Source organism: Tinamus guttatus, unplaced genomic scaffold, assembly GCF_059628265.1.
Source record: "Tinamus guttatus ecotype Peru unplaced genomic scaffold, ASM5962826v1 Tinamus_guttatus_pri_ptg000070l, whole genome shotgun sequence".
Taxonomy (NCBI): domain Eukaryota; kingdom Metazoa; phylum Chordata; class Aves; order Tinamiformes; family Tinamidae; genus Tinamus; species Tinamus guttatus.
The window spans coordinates 1,630,821-1,649,971 of NW_028288604.1; the positions used below are offsets into that span (position 1 = coordinate 1,630,821).

Below are 19,151 nucleotides of genomic sequence, written 5' to 3' on the forward strand. Positions count from 1 at the left end.
ATAAACTCATACTGACTCTATGCAAGTCTTCTATAAGAGCCCAATCAGGTTGAAGAGACAGCAACACCCTTTAAAGGGAAAAGGATCAAACCTTCAAGCCAATAAACCTATCTCCACCAACTCAACATGTCTTAATCTTAAATCCAGGAAAATTATGCCTATCGACAGAAGCATTCAGAATAATTTAGGAAAATCTGTTTATCCACAAATAGAGACTAGGTCTTTGAAGAGTTTTTTAAATCATGTCTAATGTAAAAATCGCCATAGAACTAGTTTCCTCAATTTTACTCTTCAAAATCCATTCTGTTTAAGCAGTAGTCTAGAATGTTAAAAACACAGGGTATGACATGCAAAATATTTAGAATTACTAAACGAAATTACATTCCCCTTTAATTTATTTCATAAAAGACACGCTTTCATGTGCATTGCTATTTTGTATACAACTATTTCACTATGCCCAATGTATGCATCCTGTACACTTGAACAAGAAAAAGAACATTCCATAAGACTTCAGTTTTCCAAAATAAAAACATAAAATATATGATATAGAAATGCTTTTCTCATACTAAAAAGAACACAAAAAGAAATGTGAAATAAAATTGTTTACAACCCTAGAGCATAGCACTAATTAATTTTTTATGGTCTCTTACTATTTGTTCCAAATCATATCAAACTATACTAGCTAAGAACACAATATTCTCCAGTGAAAATACACACAAGAGGCAATGGAGATGATTTTTTTTTTAATCCTTTAATACCAAATGGCTTTCTGAACGTAAACTACTTTAAAAACATAAAATTATTTTCTGATATATCTATTCCTAGAAACAATATACTTAGATTTCCTAAATTTTTCATAAATTAATGCCATCACTACATACAAAAATACCACTGCAAAGTCTCTAATACGAAGGCTTCCTTAAGGACAGATATGCAAGAAAAGCCAAGATTTAACAATGCAAGTTTCAGTTCCTACTTATGACAGCTCCAAAACCTCAAGAGAATGATTGTAATTTCAAATATTTTAACCTCCTAAAAATATTTCAAATACATGTCCTATGAATACAAGTGTTACTTTGGCATTTGATTTGCAGAAGATTTGTTTATAGGAAGAGACAGAGTATCTCTTGAAGGAGCACAAAGACAATAGAGTATTTAACAACGGAGGTTTTTTCCGATGTGGTTTCCTGTAACAACACATTGGAAAAGCAAGTATGTTCCGTCCGTCAGCTAACTTGCAGTTGTTGGGAAAGGCAACCTGTGTGACACAACTTTTCCCCTATGAGACTGAAAGTAAAGGAAGGAAACGCTGTAGGAGACACTCAAATCAGAGTCTCACAAACCAGTCACCTTGAGTCCCTGTCCTGGAGGACACATCCCGCAGGATGCACTGCTGGTAACACGTCAAACTGCTTTCATCTTTCAGGAGATGCTGGTTACAACCAACATAGGGAAACTGATTCCTAGATATGGTAGAAATTAGCTAATACTGAATGCATTTGCTAAAACATTTACAGCTACTGATTGACCTATGCTAGCAATAGCATTTAATAAAACAACAGCCAACACGGCACATTTCATCATAATTCTCAAAAAGCTGTTCAGGGATTTTGATCATTAGATTTCGTTAATACTAAAGGAAGTGTTGAAATACTAACATTAAAAAAAACACTACAGTTGCAGAAGTTATAAAGTAGTAAAAACAGGAATTGGTTGCTTATTAGTACTCTCATGCTGTATTTTACTCTCATCACTCCTATTGTGCAAGCAATTCTTTGACTTGTATATACAGACAAATCTACACACACACACACACACATATTTTTGCAAGTATAACCCTGGCCCTTTTCAGTAGGTCTGTTTAGGTCAGCTGAACACAAGGCCCCAATGTGCTCTTGTGGCTAAACAGGAGCCTCTGCACTGGGGGCTGCGTGAGAGGAACACGGCAGCAGCTCAAAGTGCCTCATGAGCTGGAAGCCACCCCAGAGTCCAGCACCCTTCCAGGAGCAGGGTGCCAGAAATGGAAAGCAGAGACGGTCAGGAGCCTGCAGCACACGAGCTGCAGGGAGAGGCAAGGGGACGCTAACCAGTGACCTAATGGCAGCCTACAGGTTTCTGTGAGACACGGAAAGACAGAGCCCAAACCCTTCCCAGTCGTGCCAAACGGTGCCAAAGGCTGTGGCTACAAGCTGGTCTCTGGACGGTTCCCTTTGGATACCGGGCTGTGGAGGGAGCTGTTCGACGCCCTTGCTGGGCGAGTTAACCTTGTGCAGGTTGGCAGCACTCCTGCTTCACGCAGGAGGTTAGATTAAACGACTACCAAAGTTCCTTCCAACAGGCATTTCCATAATTTTATGGTTTTGGTATGCGATGCCTTGGAGTCTCTTAAAAGCAAAATATTTCTGTTTTGTGAAATATAAACTGCAAAATAAGTCAAATGAATTGGTCCCTAGAATCCTATTACATCTTTTATTACAGCCATCAGTCACCATTGGGTGGGTCTAGCTGCCCAAACAGAGGCATCTACTACCATCTGAGACAAAACAGAATAGCTCAGACACACTCAGGATGGGGCAAACACGACAGAGACCTGTGTGAAACCTGCACTGTTCTGTACTAGCAGTTGGAAACATGGAAGAGCATCCTAAAGCTCACAGCAGATGCAAGTATTTAGACAAGTGAATTTTATCCTGTTGAGACAGACATATAACCAGTTACAGTCAGAACAAGTTTCTTGCCAGTCTGTATTTGGTAAGACACAGAGTTTCTTCTATTCTGAAATGCCAGCAAGGGGAAAACCTCAGAAATTAAGTAAGAAGACGTGTTTCAAACCAGAATTAGTATCACTGAATAGCTTCAATCCTGATCAGGTTTTAATCTGTCACAAGAAAACATCACCTTTACAGAGAAAGCATGAGAACCTGTCTGAGAACAAGAAACTATCGACTCTAACCAACCAGAGCTACCGGTTTGAACAGCGGAGCATATGATGAATGACAGAAACCTATGAACTTTTCTAACATTAATTCATCTCTGAAAAATCAGACAAAACCATTCTTACAGTTATCTCAAATTATCTTAATACATAGTGAGTCTTGTCTGACAGACAGGCAAGGGTCATGGAGAACATCAGTATATACATTGAACCACCAGGCTGCAGAACAGCAGCTAAAATGAACCTGGCTCACACATTTCAGTGAATGCTGTTGTCTTAGCAGACAACAACAAAAACTTTGAAGTAAGTTTTGTTGTTAGAGCATGCTTTGTCCATCATACAACCAAATTTGCTTTCCTGTGGAAATACAACTTGCCAACCCTATTTGATTTTTTTCCCCTTTTATAATAAACTCACCGAGTGCCATCTGCTTTCCAGCTAACTTTGTATGGCTTCTGCTCTAAAAATTTAATATTTTGCTTGTCCATAGAAACAGGCTGTGCTCCAGGGAATCCAGACCTAAAAGAAGAACCATGTTTATTTATGTTCTACAAAGAGTAACCACAGACGGTAATGCATTTTTTACACAAGACTTAGAGAAGTCACACTTTGTACTAGACTTGCTGCAAGGTTAACTTTCAATTAGAGCACCTTCCCCAGTAAGGTGTTTTGCAGGAGAATCCACATGCTTTTTGATAAGAACTTTTTTTTTTTTGGTCATGAACAAAAGAATTACTTATAGCTTCCAAGTTGTATTTTTAGGTGAAGAGAGATTTTAATTCAAAGCTGAACTATCAGCATCAGCACACTGCAGTTGCTCATAGTTTTTTTTCTTGAGTCTTCCGCTTTCAAAAGGAGAAACTTACAGTTTGAAACACTAAAAACTATGTTCCCATTAACATAATTTCAAGTTGACTTTAACTACGTTAAAGAGCTAGAAGTGAATACTATAAAATCAAAGTGAATTGCAGTCGTATGAAAAAGTCTATTGCTTGAACACTACATTTTACACAAACAACTGGACTAAACTACAGCTTGCAATTTGCCTAGCAACTATTCATATGAAAACGTTTTGTTAATCTCACATTCCTGCTTCTTAATTCCAACAGTTTTCATTCTGTTACACAGGAGAACACATGACTCTTCATTTCTTTCACTGCTGAGCACTCCCATGACTGTCTTTTTTTGTAAGAACCCACCCGAAAATTCCATTGCCTTTTTGTCTTTCCATAGAGAGCTTTTTCTTTCTGCAAAACTAGAAACCTAACATCTACTTCTAGACAGTATAAAATAAGAGACGATAAATATTTTTCTCATACCCTTCCCATCCACAGAACTGTTGACATTTTTGCTGTATCCCTCCTAACTTTGGTTGCGTTGTCACCTGGGTCACAGATTTAACTGTTACTCCTTCCAAGAAAATTGCACCCTAAATAAGAAAGAAAAAAAATAGCATTTAATTCTTCATAGAAGCAAATCACAAAACAGATGTGAACTGCTGCACTAATAGTTAAAGCCAAAACACTCTTTGAGATAGAGAGTCTTTGTTCTGCATTTTAGAATACAAGGTCAACATGTCAATTCAAGGTTTAGGCTCTTTTATAACACATGACCATCACTGGCAGTACTAACAAAATTTCTTTCTTCTAGTCTTCCTCAACACTACTCCTTCTCCAAATACCAAGACACCATCATCTCAGTTTCACCATAATATGCCAAATTAATTCGTGAGCCATATTATGAATCCAGGCAGTGAAGTGAGTTATGAGGGGGCCGGATGAAGAGCTAAGTGCTAACGGGCAGTTAGCTGTGTGCTAGCTACTATTCTGAGTGAAGTCCCTACATCAAAATACAGGATCAGGATCTTGCACAAGGGAGATCAAATTAAACATCCTTAGCATACAAAAAATATACAATAAAAATGCAATGTAAGGCATGTAGATATGGATATGAATGTGAACTTAAACAGTATTGTAAAAGAAATGCAAAGCACTGTACGTTACAGGTCATAAAACTGCCTAGCGCAAGTCTTGGTGCTGACATTTTTAGGTTTGTCCAAAAGTACCAAGTAAAAGGTATGTCAAAACCAACCAGAGGACAAAACTTCATTTGATGAAACATTAAAACAGTTATTTTTTCAATATGACTACAAATTCATAATTCATATTTTTAAAGTTCAACACTTTCCTCAATCCATAGAAAATATAAGTTTTTCAGCAACAGTAGAGATTTAACATATGAGAAAAATATAAGCTACTTGATAGGGAACGGATTGAAGTCACTGGAAAACATCTACAGACATTACTTTTTCCCTTTTTAACAGTAATTCCAGCAGATGAAAAAAATAAGATCTCCGGATCTCTTTGAGAAGCATGGTTTCAACTGAATATGTTAAGTTTTACCACATCTAGATGCTAATTCCATTTTAAGAAGTTTAAATATGTGGATATTACCTCCTCTTAGGTAATCTAGCACATTCTAAGTCTCAGAAAAAACTTAAAATGGAAGGAAAAAACACTAGAAAGATTGAAATACCCTCCTGAGAATGAATATGGCTTCCCTACTCTTGCACAGCACCAACTTTCAGCAGTTTTAGTTGAGCTAGCACAAGCTCCTTAACAAAAGGAATTGAAAACATAAAAAAATTGATTTCTAACAAAATTATCTGCCTAAGAATGTGCTGACGATTTCAGTCTAAGCCAGGTTACTACAGTGGAGAAGTTACTCTGAATGCCATAGGAAAGCCTAAGGAGTGATTAATAAAAGAACACTTAAAATAAAACACAAACAACTTAAGCATTCCTGAAAATGTTTGATGGTGAATGAAATAAGTTCTGTCCAGCAGAACACAACAAAAAGCCATAAGGCCCAGGGAGTTCAATAATTAAAGATTTCAGCAGAAGAACCAGACCCTCGCATACTTATTGCAGACTGAGAAGATCAAAGCAAGAAATTCTATTTACTTAGCTACTAATCCTGCAAAAGAAGATAGAAATATTTCCAGCCTGTTTCTAAAATGCCTGTGATTTGCCTTAGCAAATCTAGCTGCTGATGAAATGAGCCTTTTTGCTGCCCTGCCCTTCTGCATATGGTGCCACACGTCTGCTCTACTCTTAAGCCAGTTTAGGAACGAAGCTGGCAAAAAACTAACAGCGTAAGTTATTAATTTTCTGCCAATTCTCAATTATGTGCCTGCCATTTGAGAGCATCTCTTGTATATTTTCTGATTGAGACAGACAAATTCACAACTGGTTTTGGAGCCACTAGTATCGGCGTGCACAGCACAATCCAGTTTCTCAACAAGCTGGAGCCAGCTGCACGCTGCTTTCACACTCAGTATGATTTTGTGCAGTTTAGATAATACTCCATATGGTGAAAAAGGAAAAAAAGTCAGTGAATTATTCAAAATTACAAAAGTGTTAGCTTTTTAGAGCGTAAAAAAATATGTACATCCTAATTTGGTTCCAGATTCTCGGCTTCCCAGCTGGTGTATTTGTTTTTTTGTTTGTTGTAAAAGCTTTTAGTTGTTTATTGATTCTAAACACCTGAGCAGACACAACAGGTTCTGTTGCGAAGGCAGCAAGTGCGCGATGCACATAACTACATGTACGTTTGTGTTCTGAGGCTGAGGAGGGCTGCAATCTTGAGAGAATTATAGAAAGCAGCTGAGTCGTATCCCTCCCAACCGTGGTTGTGTTGTCAGCCGGGTACCTGCGTGCGGCTTCCTCGGGGCCACGGTGGGAAGAGCCCTGGCCCTGCAGGCCCCAGACTCTGCTGGCTCCCACCAGCTCCCCAGGAATCGGAGCTTCACAGAATGGGGAGGAGCAGAAGAGATCAACATTTCTGGATATTGGCTCTTGATCTTGCTCTACACATCCTCATAGGTGCCCCAGAAAACCTGGGGTAGCTGAAACTTCTCCAGAACAGGAGAGCAGCCCAATTCAAACCAGGTTCAGCGAAGTCAGCAGTGTTTCGCTAACAAGCTGCAAGAAGGTAGCCCAGAAGCTCTGCAGGGTCTGTTTTAGGTGAAAGAGAATCAATTCTTTTTCCCTAACTTGGGTAATAGAATATTCGTGCCTTATGCCATGTGAATTTAAAAACAGGGATATAGACTGTGGTGGTAACTTTAGAATTCAATGCTATCCCTAATTTTTTAACTGGTCTAGAAAAAAATAGGTTGCAATTCATTATAAACAAGCACAAAGTTCTGTGTGTAGTAAGGAGTAAGCAACTGCACAAATGCACAAGGGTGTACAACTGGAGAAAAAGATACAAAGACAGCAACACACCAAGTGCTGAACTAGTGCCATTATGTCTGGTAATAGGCAATTATATTGAGATATATAAACAGATATATAGCCTTAAGACACACGGAATATGCCTGGGACAGCCTCAATTAGAGGCTTATGTTCAATTACGAGCACCATAATCTGAGGAAAAAAACATAAGTTAACAAGGCAGCATATAAACAATGACAAGAATGGTTACAAGTCTCGAAATACAGAATACAGGAAGAAGTGAATTAATTTTTAACAAGGGGAAAAAAAAGAGAAGACCAGAAGGAAGCAAGACACCAAGTACATAAGCAAGTACATAAAGTACGTCAAGTACATAAAAAGCTGCTGCAAAATAAGAGAATAATCTTTTTTCCAAATCCATCAAGAGACGTCCACAAGCAGAACAGTTAAGTATAAGGGTTAAACTTTAGCAAGAAAGAGTTACATTTAGAGGAAGATGGAATCTCTAATAATTAGAATCAACGTACTTCAGTAGTTAAACAACGAATAATATCTTTGTTGATTATATCAACCACATCATTTAATGTTTTCCCTGGCCTTACTGATGACCACAGGACACTAGTCCTGAAAATTGTGAAGGAAATCCTGAAGAGTAATGACCTCCTCCAGACTGAGAGATTTCACTGAACCACTGATTTCAGAAGCACTGCATCCTGTATTTCATTTGAAATATGCAGTTTACATGGGAATATAATGGTTGGCACTTCTTAATAAACAGTAAAAAAATCTGTCTGACCCATGAAAAGATAGTTCTGCCTCAGAACTTTAACTTTTTGTCCCATTTTCAAGAAACTTAGGAGATTTTTTTAAAAATATGATTCCAAACATCAGCTAATAATATTGCTGCAGTGCTACAATCACTTTTAGTGTGCACGAGTAAAAATAAATAAATAAAGTAAAAGGTTGGATTTCTTCCATAACGTCAGAAACTAGAGTAGACTTCCTGTAACCTGCCAAGTACATTCAAGGGATGATGAAAGAAGCCAGAACTGCATTATGTTCTAACTGTCCCAACAGGTTGTAGGCAGCAAAAAAAGGTGCTGTCAAAGACCTTTTGCAGTGAAAACACAAGTTTTAATGAAAGATTCTGCAGCAAAGTTTTTCATGTCTCTAAAGCACGTGGCATCTTCACTTCAGAGGCTACCTGGGCAGTTGCCTCTGTCTACTGATTATCCTAGCAAGGTGCCAGGGAAGCATCTCTTCCTCTGGCCCCACAACTTTCCACCCCTCCCTGCAAAGATCTGGGTCAAAATTAAAAGGTTTCAGAATACCAGTATCACAAAAAATGTGCTCCAGTTGGCTCTACTTTGACACTGCACACCTTCCCCCTAGTGTTCAGAGGTCCACGAATTAAAATGCTGCAAACATCAGCTGCAAAAGAGAAATCAACTGCAACGCTGACAATTTAGCCCTTCAGACAAGGAGTAAAACAAGAGCTGTTTACCTGATAGTCATTCTCCTTGTGGATGGCACTTTTACAAAGAGTCACAAATAGACTGTATCCATCGCTACTCAGCTACAGAAGCGTCCAATCTGTCAGCCAAGAATCATGGCAAAGAATCTCCCCTTCCTTCCTCTTCGTGCCAAAGACCGTTCCTCCAGAGCTGCAAAACCGAATTATACGAATATGCATATTAACGAGATGAAGCTTTCGCAAGTTCTCTCACTCTTAATTACGTTTTGGTTATTAATATGCTTATTCGTATAATTTAGCTTCCAGCCCTCAAAGGACTACTTGGGCAGAGAAGGAACAGCCTGGGAAGCTTGTGGCGTGATTCCTGGCAGACGGATCAGACCTGTGCTACGCTTGAGGAAAGGAGGCCGTCGCTGCACCTCACCTTATTTGCCAGCGCACCGAAAGGCAAGACAAAATTCAGTCTTGCAACTGAGGAAAAATTTCTAAACATTAACATTTTACTGCAAGGCTAATTAGTAAAATGCCCATTTCACTGAAAATATTTTGACTATTTATGGATATAAACAGTTGCAAGCAATCTTTAATTCCAGCTGATGAACTATTTAAAAGTTGTCAGAGTACATCTTGCTTTTTTGAACCAGATTTTGTATTCTTTTCAGGCTAATTTCTTCCACAATCTCTCTGTAAACTGTAATGAACAGCTGCACTAACAACAAAATGATTTTTTTTGCAGATATTTCATGTGAGGATTTCCAAGTGTTTGCAAACAACACACCTCAGCACATAAGTAAAATAATTTAGAACTATGGGGGGGGAGGAGAAATACAAACCATATTTTTGCACTCAGTTTTCTCCCCTACTTTACCTATAGATAGAAAAATGATGAGTTTGGAGAGGACTGAGTCATGAGTCTTCACAACAGCACAGTTCTATTCTTATTTATGAGTTCCATACCATATAAAAAACAGCTATAGCTCGTTAGTTGTAAGAATGCAAATTTATTGCAAAATACTCATAAGTGATTGGACACATTCTATTATCTTGATATATTCTAAATATATCTATATATCCAAATTATTTAGATATATTCTAAATATATCTAAATATATCTAATATATCAAAATTTGAGTTAATGAATTTTCAAAATTGCCTTGGTGTTGGTATTACTGCTTCTTAATTCAATTCACAATCCTCTAAAAATTTTCAAAAACAAGAATATTTACTGAAATAAGCACTAAATTTAAGAATACTCTGAATTTCACCCACATGGCTAAAAATAAAGAAATAAATGATTTATGCACCCATCAAAATATTTCACCTCTAAAAATACAGTGCAAAATTGAATAAGTGCTTTATCACTTCAATCTTAAAAAAAAACATTATATCAAAGATGTTAAGTGATTGTTACAACGGGAATAGCTCAAGTATTGTACATTGAAGTTCAAGGTTCGGAAGAATCATGAGAAAGTTTGCACTGCACCTACCTCCTACTGCTGCTTAGAGACAGTACTGCCAGTCCCTCACTTGCAAGACTGACATTTATACAGTGTACCTCATGACAATGAGTTTATGAAATTCAGTTTAGCAATTGGTATATTAAGTTTTCAATCAGAATTACCAGTTTTAGGCGTTCTTTTCTTCTTTTGCCAAAAGAAGAGCCTGATGACCCAGGTTCTGATTCTTGGCCTCCGATTTTACCGTTATCATCCTCCTCATCATCATCTTCATCAACGCACCATTCCGGTAGCTCGGGTGGTGAAGGTGCATCATCTTCATCTCCATAACGCCGAAACAGTTCCTTCAAATAGTCACCTTTATAAATGCCCGGTGGTCTAGCCTGAGCAAAAGTAGCCACAGCTGCCTCAACACTGTCAAATAAAATTGACAATTACACCGGATGCTTAGTTCCTGTTTTACTCATGTCTTAAAAAGAAATAAGTTATTTGGGTGTCAAGAATTCAGAAAAAAAAATCCAATTACAATTGTAAACACATTCATCATATTCCAAGACAGGTCAACATGGCAACTATTGTTCCAGCACAACATTCTGCACAATTTTGTAGGTCCATCAACATAGGGAAATCATACTGTATAAGACAGATCACTAAAGATACACCCCTCTATTCTTCCAACAAACTCTGTTCTAAAATTTAAGAAACTACATAAATAAAAATAAGAGAGTTTAAATAGAAAAAGTGTTTTAAATCTGAGCTGTCCAGTATGGGAGGGTGCCCAAGAGACAAATGTTCCAGAATATCCAGAAACCCTTCCTAAGAACCGGTAAGTTGGTTTGTTCTCCTGATAGTTGGTAGGAGTGGAAAAGGCACTTTCACGAGTGAGACTGTCAGATGGTCATCAGACCTCAAGAGTGACAGTGTAAGAAGCTAAGCTACTTTGAAGCATCGTCTTTGTACCTTTCTTGGTTCTTTAACATCTTTATTCGATGCCTTTGAAAAACTTAAAAAAAAAAAAAAAAAAAAAAAAAGGGGGGGGGGAGGAAATGCAGTGGATAGGGGATAAGGCAGGAAACAACCTCAAAGTTTGTCTTTGGTGACATTAGAAAAAGTCTATACTACTATGGAATATCTGGTAGTAATAGCGAGAAGCAGCAGATTTCAAGCACAGAAATACAGCCTGATAGAAAACATCCTTTGCAAGTTCTAGAAACATGCAGTCTTAAGGGAAAATGAGTTTTGAAAAGTGAATCAAGCAAGGTTTTGATGACTAGCTGGAGGGCTTTCCGTCTGGATGACCTTTCTTTAAACTAGCTGTAAAACACGTCTCAGTATTCACAACGCATCAGCAGCAACCCTGCATCACTCGCTCAAGGAATGAATACGAATGGCTGTTTCTACAGGGAAAACCTTATTTCCTCAGCAGCCACTAGCAATGTCTTATGCCAAAGAACGATACAGCAAACTGAATTATCTTGACACAATGCTTACACTCCACTGACACCTTGCAGAAATTCCTTCTTTTGCTGTAACATTTTTACCCACCAGGTGAAGTCTCTTCTTTTTTACTTAATTTGACAGAGATTAATAAATGTAATATAATTAACTATGTGAATGAAATACATATAAGACTAGGCTGCTAAGTTTTAAGGCTTTTCCAGTTTTTATATTTGGAAACACAAAAAGGCTGCATGAAAGTTAATTAAAAAAAAAAAATGAAGTACATTTTCTCTTCAGAACAACGGACCAATGCGGATTCTAATTACTTCATGCTGCTTTTATTGGGGAGATTAAAAATACACAAATCTGGTAGTTCAAAGGATAAATAATAGCCATAAAGATACTTGTGCCTGTACCTATTTCCGATACTCAGCTAAAATTGAGGCACCCATTATCCATGGCATTCTATCTCCATTACTCCAATGTCTTTATTCCAAGTTAACTTAAAGACAGTAGATAAATGAGCTAGTTATTTTCAATCCTAAGAAAATGTAGCAACAGAAGTAGATTCTTGAAGGACTGTACAAAAATCTCATCCTTAGGGGCATGGTGACACGTCTTGCAGCAGTCCCAGACAGACAGCAAGGAAAAAGTGTTTCACAGGCACTGTCAAATACGCAAAAATCAGGCTCATCAGCGCGTTTATTTGAAACAGATCACTACGCTCTATGAAATCACCAACAATTTTAAATTATCCAAAATAAAATTGCCTCATGGTGTAGACTTTGGTCAAATAAAAAGATGTGACACGGACTGCCTCCTCCCCACTTAAGAAGCATCGCTCTGCTCTTGCTCTAGCTAATCTGTTCCTTTCAGAACTCAAGACACTAAGAGACTCAACAAAAACCATGTGAGAGAGGTAACAGAATTAATCTCTTAGGCATCTCTGAATTCTGCATACTTGCCCACAGTGTGGGACATGATACAGGGAAAAGACACAGTACAGCACAGCCACATGGGCCACGCATGGCAGGGATAGCAGGCGGTGGGTCTAACAGACCTGAAAAGCTTAACTGAATCAGACTAAGCTGATGCCAGGAATAAGCTACTACAGGTCCTTGCTCAACATTAGCAGTTCGCAGGAAGTAGCAGCTTGCAGAAAGTAAAGATTTCAAACACTACATTTGCCATTACTTTCAAGTCAACATTTAAGTCAAACTCTCACTGCTATTCTCCACAGAACTCCAAGAATCAACATTTGAGATTACCTCCAGTCCAACTTCTCCACCAAAAAGGCACAGATCAGAAATCCAGTTCTATTGAAACCGTGTGTGCAATGGACACCTGCAAGATAAAAGGAAGAGATGCAATCATTTAAAAACAGTTTTAATTAGCCAGCTTCAGTTTCACAAATATACTTTTGGGGTCATTCTATTTTTGTAGCAACATCACAGAATCATCTCTCTCCCTTTTAAAACAGCTCACACCTTATAATAAACCTGAAAGGCAATTTATTACATTTTTCCTGGAAATTATTAGCAACAAGCATTTAGGACACTTCAGTATATTCCAGCTCAAGAGCACTACTGAAATATGGTAAATCCAGATACTGTTCTAAGAGTTTTTATGGCTGTTGAAATGCTGATCAGAAGACAATACAATTAAACTGCACTATTACTGAACTCAACAAGCATTATACTCATTTTACATCATGGGCATAAAAATCATATTCAGATTACCCTACTTTAAGCTTGAAAAGCAGTGTCAATAGATGACACTTCTATTTCAAAATTGTTATTACCATGCTAAGACCAGACTTATTAATTTTGAAAAAAAAAAAGAAAGAAAGAAAGAAAGAAAAAGGGAAAATATGGAACAATGCAATCACTTTGAACTACTTATCTCCTCTCTTAAAGGAGAAAGAATTAAATCTTCAGCCTCTGTTTTATAAAATTCTTTCCACAGAAGAGTCAGATATAGCTGAACTGCTTTTTTTTTTTTTTTTTTTTTCTTTCAAGGCAACAGCACCATCTAGCGATAAATAAACCAAGATTGAAAACTTCTGGTATGAAAATTGTGTGAAAGATTCATGTGAGAGGCTGACTCTTGCAGCTCCTCACACTGTCTTTTTAAATGATAAATATCACAGTATTAAGTTCCTCCTAATCCCAAACCCTTTTTTTTTTCTCTGAACTTCCTCATATTTTTCAGCTCTGAGCATGAAGTCACTTTTATTGAAATTTTGTATTGCTTTCTGTATTTCTCCACAATATTTAGAAGAGTAAGTTTAGCAGCAATTCACTTGAAACATATTTCAAAATAAAAACATGTTCAAAACATGAACAGCTATTTTTCCTCTCTTGTATACTTTACCCCACATTGTAAGCAAAATTTTTAGCAAAGAAAACTGTCTGTAAGGATTAGATAGATTGAGAAAAATGCAGTTGCTTAGATTCATACATCCTAGTCATTTAAAACAAAAAGTGTGTAGTTTTTATCGAATGGAATTAATTTTAGCCTCCTTAGAAGCTCCGTTCCCAGTAATCACTTCTCCCTTGTTTGCTGCTTAAGCAGAATCCTTGCATTTTGTTTTCTCAGAGTTGGCAGGCACCCTCCAGTCCTTCCACTCCCACAAAAATGAAGCTTCCCTCCTACATTGTCAAAGTTGAACAGAAAACTTTGTTCATGTATCATTCCCGTATCAGTCTCTTTCCATATCCAAGCTTGACACTGGAAATTAAACCGCATGCAGCTGCCCTCAGCAGGGCCTGCAGCAGTTACAGCTCCCAGGGAGGTTGTCACTACCGCTTTATGCCCATGCAGAGATGAGGGCAGCAGCTGGGCAGGGAAGGCCCACGCAGGCGGCGGCGTCACTACCGCTCGCTGCCTCCCCTCCGCGTCAGCCACGAGGCGACTCCTGCAGAACTCACAGGAGGGAAAGGCAAAATCCCAGCATTTGACTCCTGCTACTCCGGCTCAGACCACAGGTTAGCTGTGAGTTAAAGAAAACGCAAAGGAAAGAAAAAATATACAAAAAAAAAAAATCCAAAGATTCTAAAAGTCAAAAAGTCAACAGCCCAGCACTACAAATGACATTTTAGAAGTTAACATACCAGTTAAATGAGACTGCTTTTCAGGTAAATCACAATGCTCTCCATATTCCCTAACAATTGCTGTCCCGTAACAGTATCTCAAGTTTTGAGACACCTTTGATGGCTGACTGCACTCAATTGAACAGTTCCTCATTTTTCATGTTATATGCTTGTGTAATAGTTTAGGCAAGAAAAGATAGAATGAAATTTTAATGAAACCTATGTGAAATAAATAAATGACAGGATCTAAAAGAAAATCATGTTCTGCAATTACATCACTCAAACATTGATTGCAACTAGGATTCTCAGTGGTATCTAGTGACAGCACATGAGGCAATTGGCACAGATTGCAATAAAATGAAATTCCATTCAAAGTAAAAAAAAAAAAAAAAAAAAAAAAAACACACACACACACACACACACACACACACCTTCCACTGATGAAATAGTGTTCAAACACTGGAAGAGGTAGCCAGGAGAGGCTATCCTTGCAGATATGCATAAGGCAACAACAGCCCTGGGTGATCCACTCTAGGTAGGTGACCCTGCTTTGAGCAGGGGCATGAGCTACATGATCACTTCCAAACTCAACTATTCTATGATTCTACAGCCTAAACATTAGGAATGTAGTAGCTTAGTTTACCCAATTCTTCACAAAGATGCCTATGCAAACTGCTCTTGCATGCAACCCCCTGAGCTGCACAGACACTCAGATTCAGCAAGGCTGCAGAATGACCAGAGATGCCTGAGGACAAAACCCCACATGATTCTGAAAACTCAGCTGCACAGGGCAAGAAGGGGCATTGGGGGGAAAAAAAAAAGGAAGAAAAATATAATTGCAATAATTTCTTACCTCTGACAATTGGCAGATAAAGTTAACCATTAATATGCTTAAGAAAAATCAAATAAAATGTTTTAGATTAAAACTAGAAGCCACTCAAATTCAGAATTTATTTTGTTTCGAAAAAAATAGCCTTAAGATCATTCACACACTCATTGCAAGACAATACACTACAGAAGAAAACCCTAGCCTAGTATCTACTATCATTTTCCAGCAATTTATCATCTGCTTTGTGAAATTAAGCAACCTAATATTATGAATTCCAGTAAACCAGATACCCCATTTATCTAAAAAAAAAAGGTTAGGCAACACATAACCTTCATTTTTATCAAAAGAAGTTACAAAAACATAATGCAGGTATCATGCATTAGCAGACAATTCTTAAGTCTTTGTGTTTTTTGCACAAAATGGGGACATGCAAAAACATTCGGCTTTGTGTGTCAAGAACAAGCTTATTTTAGAGACAAAGCAAATTGAGATTGGTGTAAATTCTGTAGTGAGAAAATTCTTGGCTTAGATGTTCTAGAATGAGGAATTGTAACTGTGAGTTGATTAATTATAAATTAATGGAAAAAAAAAGTGAAAATGGATACAAGATAACACGCACCTATAAGCTCTGACGGATTCTTATCACTGAAGTGTTCACATACACGGATAAACGTTTCTGTATTCTCTGGTGTAGGGCACTCACCATGCCTGAAAGAAGAGAACACAAAGATCAGGAGATATTTGAGGAAAGGGAAAAAAGGTGGTTGCTTCAGTGTGGTCTTTCAAATTAAAAACTAGGCATTAAAAAGTGCAGTCAACTTACCCTTTACACGGAAGTTTTATATATTTAATCCCCTCTTTCTCTATATCATTCCTATCATAGAATCTAGTGGTGTTGGTCAGGTCCACCAGCAAACCCATTTTAACCTAAAGATTTAAAATAAAATAAAAAGTGTATATTTTTTTCAGATATCAATGCATACATAGTAATTGGCTAATAAAATGTAAAATAAAAGCAATAACATGCTATTGTTGCAAGTTTAAGATTTCTTTAATACTGCATTTGCTCATAAAAGTCTATACAAACTAGATTTTACCACCAGTACATTCATCTGTATTTCTCTGTAAAAGCTGTAGTGTTTGAATCAATTCAATCTCTTTAGTGTATTCCCACTACTACTAACAGAAAATAATAGCTACTAACAGAAAATAATATCTAGCTAAAAATATATATATTTTAAAGTGTTAACAGATTGGTAAGGCTACATCAAGGGCTTTTATGCCGTAAGTAAATCAGTGTTAAACACTGACCATAAGAAAAATAAACTACTGCGACCTCCATACAAGTATCTTTTCAGAAAACCTAATTCACCTCCACCTATCCTTGCATTAAACTTTACTGAAAAACATGTGAAGACATTTTCAGGTTTCAAACAGAAAATCCTTAAAGTGATTCAAAACTAAAATGAGGAACAATTTTAAATCTTCCAAGATCCTGCTGGTAATTCAGGTGGCAGTTTCAACCACACAGACTGACTCTAGGAAGCACGAATTAAGGCTGCCTTACCCACTCACGCGCTCCCACCCCTAGGGAATTAACTTACTTTTTTAGTGTTTTATTTTACTATAGAAGAATACGATCTCTAAGCAGCCTATTGGAAGCTACTGCGGTTTTAAAAAACTAAATCCCACTGGATGGCATCCTAGGCACAGGGATCATCTGCAAAGCACAGCCTGCCAAGGTGGAGCTAACAAAGCAAATGATCATGGAAGAGAAATTAAACTCTGTAAGATAGTTATTAATAAAATAATAGAAAATCCTTCATTCCAGGCTCTGGAGAAATGTGTTCCTTTAAGCTATGGTCACAGAAAATCACAGAAACACAAAACAGAGAAAAAAATACACACAGTTGCATGGCAGGCTCCTGACTTGATGCAAGTCTGCTCCATTCTAGTGAGTTGCATCCGTGGCCCAACCAGCATAACATCTTCCAAGCATAAAATCACCAGTAGCAGCGTGTGCCCTGCTCTCTAATACACCCCTGCACTGAAAGCCCTCCTGTTTTCTTGCCTTGCAGGTACAACCTACACTTTGCATCAGATGAGGCCTCTTGGGCATCACTTTGTCAGCACGCAGGATAGCTTCTGGTCAAAACACCGAGCGCCACATCACCAAAACGATCCTCGCCAGGAAGCCAAACCTCCTCTTACAAGCCTCCCTAACACTGCTATTTTAGTAAATTCATAGTTCTTTAGAAAATTCATTGGTTCGGGGGAGGGAGTTAAAACAGTACACAGGAGTGCACTGCAACACACGGCCGCTAAGACGTGCCACACGTACATTAATGTGACAGCCAACACACTCATAAAGCTACGGCACATTTTCATTAACTGGAATTTAGTTAATAAAATATAAAGGAGGTGGCTGTTTTTTTCTCTACCTTGAGGCCAACGCTATGGCCAGAATTTAAAACTGCATTTGGAAGATTTACAAACCAAGATCCATCCTTTGTGCCAGCATCCCACGTCGAGGGTGGTCAGAGCTGGCAAAGAGCCTAACGCAAGAACCGGGTGCATTCTTCCCGGGCAGCTCAAGGCTATAAACCCATGTCATGGTTTTTTTTCCTCCAATTACTACATAGTTCATCTTCATAAACTAGTCTTTTATTTAAAATATGAGGTTAGATATAATTTTTTCCAGAAGTCTCAAAAAAAAAGTATGCTTTTTTTCAAAGCATATTTTAAACTCCATTTTAAAATTTAATGACAGCGTTATTTTAAAATAAATAAATTTAAATTCTTTTTGCCTTAAATTCTATTATAGTAACGAAAAACTTGCACAATGTTAGTTACTCGTGAAATAATGCTATACCATCTGTCTTAGTCTGCAGATAAGGAAAAAGAACTGTGAGAAAAGAGCTTAATAAAAGCATGGAGACAAACTAGAAGCCAGTCTTGTTAAATATTTCAATTTAAAAAAGGAGAGAAACAGAAGAAACATAAGAAACTTCACAGAAGTTTCACTATTCTCCATTCAAAAGTAGAAGAAAGAGACAGTTCCATTTTAGTGCTAGAAACTCATATTGCTAATTCCCACCCTCTTAACAAATGCCAGCATACTTGGATGCTTCCACCAAACTTTCACAAACTCCTGCTGCAATGACGCTACAGTGAAAAATATGTGAAAATAAATATATGAAAATATGTGAAAATTTTTTTTAATCGTATCAAAATATGTAATAATACTTTAATATTACCTTAACTTTCAGCAATTGCTCTTCTGAATATATTTATCTATAGATTTCAGTTTACCAACTGACAACGTATGTTAGATTCAAACTGTCACCAGATGTTTAGGGATGCTGCTCCCTAATTTGAACAGAGGAATGAAATTCAGGGACATGTCTACTTGGAAGGAAATTCAGAACAGGAGGATCCTAGGACTCCTGCCACAATTATGAATCATTTTGGCCATTCCCAAGGGAAGATCCTGTGAGGTCACCATGTTCTTCACATACTTCAAGAAGCAGCAAATCTTTAGCCAAAGCTATAGAGGATAAGTGGCACACAGAGTACATTGTATGAAAAAAGGCTCCTTGTTTTACAGAAAGCATAAGCATTAACTCTCCGTTCATGAGATCAGCCGCATACAATACCCCACAATTTAGAGAGGACAAGGCTAAAGG

General features: G+C 37.6%; 1 protein-coding gene across 2 annotated transcripts in view; it reads right to left on the minus strand.

The window, feature by feature from the left end:
• The window catches only part of RNGTT (RNA guanylyltransferase and 5'-phosphatase), a 176,412-nt gene that overhangs the window by 148,045 nt on the left and 9,216 nt on the right, over positions 1-19,151 (minus strand). For both annotated transcript variants that reach the window (XM_088519771.1, XM_088519770.1), the window contains exons 3-8: positions 16,289-16,392; positions 16,085-16,173; positions 12,813-12,888; positions 10,269-10,518; positions 4,255-4,364; positions 3,353-3,454 (exon numbers count right to left, since the gene is read on the minus strand). In XM_088519771.1, the coding sequence (XP_088375897.1) occupies positions 3,353-3,454; positions 4,255-4,364; positions 10,269-10,518; positions 12,813-12,888; positions 16,085-16,173; positions 16,289-16,392 (731 nt within the window). The remainder of the gene's footprint in view (positions 1-3,352; positions 3,455-4,254; positions 4,365-10,268; positions 10,519-12,812; positions 12,889-16,084; positions 16,174-16,288; positions 16,393-19,151) is intronic.